We start from the raw sequence: 8609 nt of genomic DNA on the forward strand, positions 1-8609 counted from the left end.
GCTGCGGGCCCGCTCCGCGGACTCTCGTCGCCCGGCGGGCTCAGCATGGCGCTGGCCGTGAGCTGCGGCATCTTGCGCACGGAGTCTGCGGCGGCCGCGGGCTCCTTCTTGTCTCCCGGCGGGCGGGGCGGGGCGGGGGCGGGCTGGCCGGTGCCGAAGCGCGTGGCCAGGCTGTCGCCGAAGAAGGCGTAGAGCTCGCGGTAGATGCCCGCCAGTGTGGCTGGCCCCGCGGGCGGCGGCGGCGGCGGCGCAGGCGCGAAGCCGGGCTCGGCGGGAGGCTCGGGCAGCAGCAGGCCGCCCCAGGGCGGGTCCTCGTGGTGCCGGCCTCCTCCCCGCGCTTTCATCTTCAGCAGACGCTCCACGGCGACCTGCGGGCGGGCGGGCGGGCGGGCGAGAGCGAAACCTGGGTGGGAGGGCTGGAGAGATGGCTCAGTGGTCTAAAGCACCTACTGAGAACAAGCTTGGCAAAGCACAGGGACCGTGGTTCAATCCCCAGGACCACATGCCAGCCAGCTGCGCCCCCTGGTGGGCTGAGCTGGGCCACACACACACACACACACACACACACACACACATTAATTAATTAATTAAATTAAAGTACATTAAAAAAAAAGAAACCTCGGTGGGGGCGCGCGCGAGGGGCGGCCGAGCCGACGGAGGGACCACTCACCAGGATGGCGCCGTACACCTTGTGCCCGTCTGCCTTGACCTGCGCGTTGGACACCGAGTAGTCGTCCAGCACGGCCTGCAGGTTGGTCCAGTAGGTGGGCAGGTGCGGGTACAGGACCCGCTCCACGGCCTGCGAGGGAGGGAGGGAGGGAGGGCGGGCAGTGAGCCTGCGCGCCGCCTGCTGCCCTCCACGCGCTGCGTCCCTGGCGCTGACACTGAGAACTGGAAGCCAGGCGTGGACGCGCACACCTGTAAGGCCAGCACGAGACGGAGGCAGTAGGATCACTGCGTTTGAGGCCAGCAGAATACAGAGCGAGAGACTGATCGAGGCGGGTGATCTTAGCAATAAAATATAAAGCATTGCAATTGTTATGGCTGTCTCGTATCTGCTATGTTTTTCTTTAAAACCCCGAATGAGGGGCTAGGAATAGAGCTCAGCGGCACAGTGCCTGCCTGGCAAGCACAAGGTCCAGAGTTTGCTTTGTTTTTCTTTTTATGTGTTCAGGGTCTCCCGACATACACCGGACTCGCAGCGATTCTCCTGTTTTCAGCCTCCCAAGCACCGTGCCGGTCTCAATCGCCCTCTCAGCGTGCCCAGGGGTGGGCTGGCACAAGATCAAACCCCAGCAGCTGTGCTCTGCCTAAACAGGCACTTTAGTCCGCTGAGCTATCTGGCCGGCCTTCTGAGTTAGATTTCACACATACACACTAAAATATACATTAAAATATATAACATATGTAATAAAATTCCAAAAGTAAAACCCCAAATGAGTTTACAATGTGTAGAAATGTGGCTGGAACAAGAAAATCAACTGCATTTCTTTTATCAACAACCAAGACCATGAAGTTATAGCAGCATCAAAGGGAAGCAAGAATCCAGGAGTACATTAATAAAAGAGGGTAGAGGGGTGCCTTATTGGTCCAGCACTTACCCAGTAGCCATGAAGCCCTGAGCGTGGCTTCCAGCACCACAAACTACAGTCGGTTCTCAGGGGGATGAAAGGTCCTAAAGAATTGAGCTTGATCACTTTTCATAACTAGTTAAAGGGCCAGTGAGAGCTCAGCAGACTACAGTGCCTGCTTACGTAAGCGCAGGGACCACAGCTCAGTCCCTGCCCCCAGGTGTAGGGACCTATGTCTGCAATCCCAGTGCTGGGAGTCTGAGCTACGAAGTGAGACCCTGTAACCACCAACTACATAAAAATTAGTTAAAGAGTCAAAAAAAAAAAAAAAAGGGCCGGGGAGATGGCTCAGTAGAATAAGCGCTTCCCTGGCAAGCGCAAGGGCCTGAGTTCAATCCCTGGTTCCGCTAAAAAAAAAAAAAAAGTCCAAAAAATTTCCAATACAAATCTCAGCAGCAACAAAGAGAACTATTATAGTTATGCAAGTGTGGTCCAGTGGAAAGCCCAATCAGCATACCTGCATGTTAACACAAAGCACATATGTAATTGTTAGTTATACCTACAGGTATGAAAAGGCTATTTGGCAAAAATCTTTTTTTTTTTTTTTTCAGCAGAACAGGAGATTGAACTCAGGCCCTTGCACTTGCCAGGGAAGCATTTATTCCACTGAGCCATCTCCCCAGCCCCAATTTGGCAAAAATCTAATGGCTTTATAACACAGGACCTGGGGTTTCCTGATGTGACAGTGTGGACTGCCTAAGGGTTTATGAAATAGGGCACTGTGTCTACCATGCAGGACTTCTGAAGGGATAAAGCATCCACATACCCAAAGTCAAGGTACATATTGGATCCCAAAATTCAGATTCCATTCCTACAGTACCCTTAAGTTTTTTGGGGCTTTTTTGGCAGAACCGGGGATTGAACGCAGGCCCTTGCGCTTGCCAGGGAAGTGCTTATTCTACTGAGCCATCTCCCCGGCCCCCACCCTCAAGTTTTAAGACTGAATTTTAGATACAGTCAGGAAAAGGCTCATATAAATGCTTTTTACAGTTCAAGCCCTGAATATGCTATCTCCCACATCTATGTAACTTAATAAAACACCATATGAATAAAGTCCTTGAAGGGCTCAGGCATTTTTATGGATCTCAAGGCATTACAAAGAACAAATGCCAGCGGTACAAAGCACCTGTCCTGCTTCAGGCTGCCAGTGCAACTGCCAGATGGGTTACGGGCAGCAGCCAATGAGCAGCAGGGAGACTTGAATTCAACGCTCTTGGACTGGCTATGAGCACACCTCCCGCCAAAAATCAACTGTAGAGGATATCTGCCATTTCCAAGAAATTGCAGGGTCTTCAAAAATTATTAGGAAAAATTCAAGAACGACGAAGGCCTGAAAACCCTGAGACTTCCTAGGGCACACTGTCACTACTAAGCCTGGCTCACAGCAAGAGCGCTGTGCTGGGCAGCAGAAGATTCTGGGTTGGGCTGGCCAGACAGCTCAGGGAACTAAAGCATCTGCTCAGGCAGACCCAGGGCCAGGGGTTCCATCCCCAGCATAGCGTGCCAGCCCTGCCCCCAGGGCACACTGAGATGGCAACTGAGCTGGGCATGGTGGCACACGCCTGTGAGCCTAGCGCTTGGGAAGCTGAAAAACAGGAGGGTCACTACACGTCTGATCTGTGTAATGAGACCCTGATGGTAAACATACGTTAGCATTGGTTCATTTTGTTGAGACAGGGTCTTAGCATGTGACTGCTCTGGTGGCTGGCCTCAAACTCCAATGACCCTCCTGCCTCAGCCTCCTGAGTGCTAGGATCACAGTTGTGCACCACCATGCCCTGCTTCCCTTAGCAGGAAAGGCCAGGCTCCTCACCTTCCAGCCAAGAGCATGCAGCCCAACCACAGCGCCATAGTGAGAGCAAAGAGGTCGCACAGGGTCTGCCAGCACCTTCTGCAGGGACAGCAGGATCTGCTGGTAGAGACCACTAACAAGGTCCCCGTGAGTCCTGTGGGATCCACATGCAGCCAGGGTAAGGAAGGAGGGGATGGTGCTGCTCCAATCCAATACAGTACCAGGACACACCATGCAGCATGCAGCGAATGACAAGGCTGGGATGATGGCCTGGAACCCTATGCCTTGGGGACCCAGCTAAGGCCCCAGAGCAGGCACCCATCCTCTCAATGCGTAACAGCAAATCCCCCACGTGACGCCCTGGCCACAGCAGCCCAGGCCCAGCGCTACCAGAAAATATGGCTCAGAAGGAGAGCGGCCCCGTCCCGCAGGGTCCAGTGGTCATTGAGGGGGTTGATGGAGGCAGCCAGGGGCTCCAGGACACAGTAGAGGACACTGCCAACTAAGGAGCGGACATAAGGCCCCAGGCAGAGGTGTGGGTTTCGAACCAGGCTCCGGGCGACCTGCAGCAGCCGGTGCAACTGCTCCAGGTCATGGCTCACAGACTTCACCTGTGGGCAGAAGGCAGGCTGAGAGGGTGCGAGGGGCCCTCCAGCTGCCAGGCCACCTCTCTCCCCAGGTGTGCACTTACCCCACTGACCACGTACACGAAGTAAGGCAGCAGAGCTGCAATCTTGGAGTTTGTCTGCAGGTCCTGAAGAGCAACCTGCAAGAAGGCCAGAATGTAATGGAGCTTTGGTCAGCCTTGCATCCCTGAACTGCATGCCAAGCACTGACACTCGGGCACCGATTTTAGTCACATAACCTACAGAAGCCCACTCCCACACCACACATTGCACCTTCTGTAATTACAAAGTGAATAAATCTGAATAGCCAATGTACTTCCAATAAAGAGAAGTAAATCTTAGCTGGGTGTGGTGGCACATTCTCGCCTACAATCCCAGCACTCAGGAGGCTGAGGCAAGAGGACGGTTTGAGACCAGTCTGGGCTACAAAGTGAGCTCAAGTCCAGCCTAAACAGCAGAGAGACCCTGTCTCAAAAAAAGAAAAAGAAAGAAACCAAGAGAAGAAAAAGAGGAAGAGTAAAGTAAATCTTAAATCGTACACCAGGCACAGTGGTTCCGTAAAAAAATATAAAAAGAGTTGGGGAGCTAGATCAATGTGGAACCCCTGATTTCAATCCCCAATACCCCCAATAAAGCAAATTCTAAAAAAAAGGGGTTTACACACAGGCTCACGGTCGACAAAGCAAAGGTGACACACAACGGACACAGGCAAGTGAAAGAACAGGAGGTTTTTGGCTCCAAGCATTCTTATATCCTGCGTCCTTCAGCAGGAATACACGGCATTACTCTTCTTTTTGTGGTACCGGGGACTGAACTCAGGACCCTGCTCTTGCCAGGCAAGCGCTTACTCTACTGAGCCATCTCCCCAGCCCCCCTGGTAATACTTTTCAAGGAGAAGAAAATCCATTCAAGTGGAAGCACCTCAGCTCTGACTCTCCAGCAGCACTGGGGATGAGGTCATAGTCATGAAGGCAGAACCTAGGCAGGCTCTTGCCCCTACGCCCACAGCCAGCTATGGCACTGTGCCTCCAGAGCAGGGCCACACTGTTTTGTTTTTCTTACAGAGCTGGGGCTTAAATCCAGAGCTCTGGGGCTAGCTAGCACTCCACCGACAAGCCGCATCCTGACAGGAGCAGGATGAGGTAACGGCCACATTTTTGGGGCAGGAAGAGGTAACAGCCACATTTCTGATTTTGCAAGGGAAGTAACAGCATAGGTAGACACACGAACTGGGAACTCGGGCAGCAGAGCTGTCATTCAGAAGGCACTTGCGGGGTTGGGGGTAGAATTCAGGGGCTTAAGCACCTTCCTGGCAACACAAGGTCCTGAGTTTGGTCTCTGGTACAAAAAAACCCAAAAACCACAAAACAGAAAACAACAAAGTAAGCACTTGCCAAGCAGATGGGAGGCCCTGGCTCCGATACAGCCCTCTGGAACAAACCATCACACCTGCAGCTACGAACTGAAGAGCCACAGAACTGCCTGGCCTGGCACCCAACCTGGCCCCATTTCCTCTGGTCCTTTCTTGCCCAAGATCAGGAAGTGAAGGCTGCAGTGTGACGCCTATGGGCCCAGATCAGAGGACACACCAGAGTGGGTCCACAAGGGAGCTGCGGAGGCTGACACCTGAGCCCCAATTCTGCTCAGCAGGCTTGCAACAAGCAGAACAGCTTCTCTTGTTGGAAGCCGCTGAAGCTGGAAATTGATCAAATGTGTGCAAGCAGGACTAGGCCTCGTGCCTAAAGCAGTCAAGCTACCTCAGTCCTATGACAAGCATCCTGCCTGGTCAGTGTCAGCTTTTAGTCACTAGGCAAGCCTGTGTGATACGATACTAACTTTGCAAAGGTATAAACAAATGCCCCTACTGTGGTTCTGAGGGTCATTTGCCAATCAGGCAATGGGACAGCACCTGACCCAGCTCTCGTCTTGTCTATCTTTTCCTCATTCCTGCCACCATTTCTCCCTGGGGTACACTAAGAGACAAAGGATCACTTTGTTTGGTGCTGGGCAGCAGAAATACTTCCAGAGAGCATGCAACAGGGGAGAGAAATAAATGGGTTCCATCCAGCATTCAGCACAAGTGCACACTGGTACTGGCACGCCAGGTATAATGCATGCTGCTCCTGAGTTTGATCACTGGAACCGCCAAAAAAAAAAAAAAAAAAAAGGCTATTGCCTGTATTTCTACCCCCAGCAGTGGCATTTAGGTGCTAGACTTTCATACCCTTGAGCCTAGGAAAGTGCATTAAGTCCTTTTAAAATAAACGTGGTTCACTTGTACAAAAACTCATCAGTTAATACCCTTGACAATAAAATAAAATAAAAAAGTATTAATGCCCTTGAAACATTTTTTTCTGGGTGTGAAACAAACAGTGAGAATTTCTCTCTTTTTTTGGTATATTAAACGTATTCATGATTCTGGATGTACAGGCAGGTCTTCCAAAATGTGAAACAAAGATCGCCTGTTGTGACACACCGCTCTCTCCGATTCAGACCTCTGCCTTTAACAAAAACTTGTGATGTACATCCCATTAAAGGACAACAAATGAAGTAAAACTTCCTTATGTATTAGATACAGATGACTGGTTAAAAAGGCTGTCAAGTTAAAATGAAAATTTAGTTGAGGTTTTGTGTGTGTGAGCACGCACGTGTGTGCTCCTAGGACCAAAATGTAGAGCTTCCAGATTGCTAGGCAAGCATTCTACCACTGAGTTAAATCCCCAGCCCCTAAAATGAAAATTCAAGCATGTCACAAAATGTCACCAGGATTGTCATGCTCCAAAGTTATGTATGATTTTGATTGCTAAACTTCTGTGTAAAAGTATGTGACTGTTGTCTGTTAACATTCTTTTTTTTTTTTTTTGTATTTTAGGGAAGGGTCTACAGGGTGTTCAGGGCCTCACTACTAGATCGAACTCGTAGTGATTCTCCTGTTTAAAGCCTCCCAAGTGTTGGGATTACAGGTAGGCGCCACCACGCCCAGTCTCAACTGCCATCTTAGCAAGCCCCAGGGGTGGGGCCTGCATGGCAGGCCTGGGGATCAAACCCCTGCTCCTGCTCCTGCTTGCAGGCGTTTGAATCCGCTGAGCTATTTGGCCAGCCCTTGTCTGTTAACATTCTATAGAAATTTAAATATTAGAATATCCATATTGTGGAGATGGGGATCGAACTGGGGTTTCCTGAGCCTCACTGTGTTTTTCAGAGCAGGTGCTAAAACAATTGAGCTAAGCCGCAAGCCCTCATGGCATGAAGAATGAAAAAACTTCCCAAAGAGTTCCCCAAACACAGCTTCTCAGGATGGAGAGATGGCTCAACAGTCTAAGCCCTTTGCCTGGCAAGCGCAAGGACCTGGGTTCAATCCCCTGCACCATGTGCTATGACGGCCCCGGAGCCCTGTGTGCCATGCCTGCCACAAAACCGGGCATGGTGGCCCCTGCCTGTCATACCAGCACTGGGGAGGCTGAGACAAGAGGATCACTACGAGTCTGAGCTTTGTATTTATAGCAAGACCCTGTGCCAAATAAATAAAATGTTTTTAATAAACCACACACACAGCTTCTCCAACTGCAATGGAATGCCCATCATTCAAACAACAAAACAAAAAAGGGAGAGGTATTGGGAGCCGATGCAGCTGGAAATAGTTCAAATGTGTGAGAGCAGGACTAGGCCTCGTGCCTAAAGCCGTCAAGCTACCTCGGCTTCAGAAAAGCGATCTGCCTGGTCAGTGTCAGCTACTGCGTCACACGATACCAACTTTATTTGCAAAGGTACAAATAAACACCCCCATTCTTATGCTAAGGGTCATTTCATCAACCAGCTAGATGGGCCACTACCTGACCCACCTCTTGTCTTCTTGTCTATCCTTTCCTCATTCCTGCCGCCATTTCTCCCCGGAGTACACAGAAAGAAACCAGCCAAGTCCTACACTTCTCCCTTCACCAGCCACTTGGGAGAGGACCAGAATGTGGCAACTAAAAGGATTTTCTGGGGACTTGAATGTTCAATGCTGGACATCCTACAATAGAAGGACATGGGGGGGGGCAGGAGATGGCTCAGCAGACTAAGCACCTGCTCAGGCAATCCCAGGCACCACACGCTGCACCAGCCCCGCCCCTACGCATGCTGAGCAACGGAATCTGAGCACAGCGGCACAAGCCTGTAATCCCAGCACTAGGGAGGCTGAAAACCAGAGGATCTCTACAAGTCTAAGCTGTGTAATGAAACCCTATACCAAATACATAAAATTTAAAAAAAATTTTTTTTTTTAAAAAGGACCTCTAAGGGTTGGTGAGATGGCACAGTGGTCTAAAGCACCTACTTAGAACAAGCTTAGCAAAGCACAGGGACTGCGGTTCAATCCCCCAGCACCACATGCCAGCCAGCCGCGCCCCCTGGTGGGCTGAGCTGGCCACACATACACACACACACACACACACAAATAAAATTTTTTTAAAAAATCATGATAAAAAAGGACCTCTAAGAATGAGGCCTGGAGGGCTGGTGAGATGGCTCAGTGGTCTAAAGCACCTACTTAGAACAAGCTTAGCAAAGCACAGGGAC

At 50.9% G+C, this 8609-nt stretch overlaps 1 protein-coding gene across 1 annotated transcript in view; it reads right to left on the reverse strand.

Moving 5' to 3' along the window:
• The window catches only part of Taf6l (TATA-box binding protein associated factor 6 like), a 13313-nt gene that overhangs the window by 728 nt on the left and 3976 nt on the right, over positions 1–8609 (reverse strand). The window contains exons 7-11 of the mRNA XM_023707042.1: positions 4115–4189; positions 3814–4034; positions 3445–3577; positions 671–799; positions 1–368 (exon numbers count right to left, since the gene is read on the reverse strand). Of these exons, the coding sequence (XP_023562810.1) occupies positions 1–368; positions 671–799; positions 3445–3577; positions 3814–4034; positions 4115–4189 (926 nt within the window). The remainder of the gene's footprint in view (positions 369–670; positions 800–3444; positions 3578–3813; positions 4035–4114; positions 4190–8609) is intronic.

The sequence above is a fragment of the Octodon degus genome, unplaced genomic scaffold (assembly GCF_000260255.1).
Source record: "Octodon degus isolate 3935 unplaced genomic scaffold, OctDeg1.0 scaffold00279, whole genome shotgun sequence".
In the NCBI taxonomy this organism is placed as follows: domain Eukaryota; kingdom Metazoa; phylum Chordata; class Mammalia; order Rodentia; family Octodontidae; genus Octodon; species Octodon degus.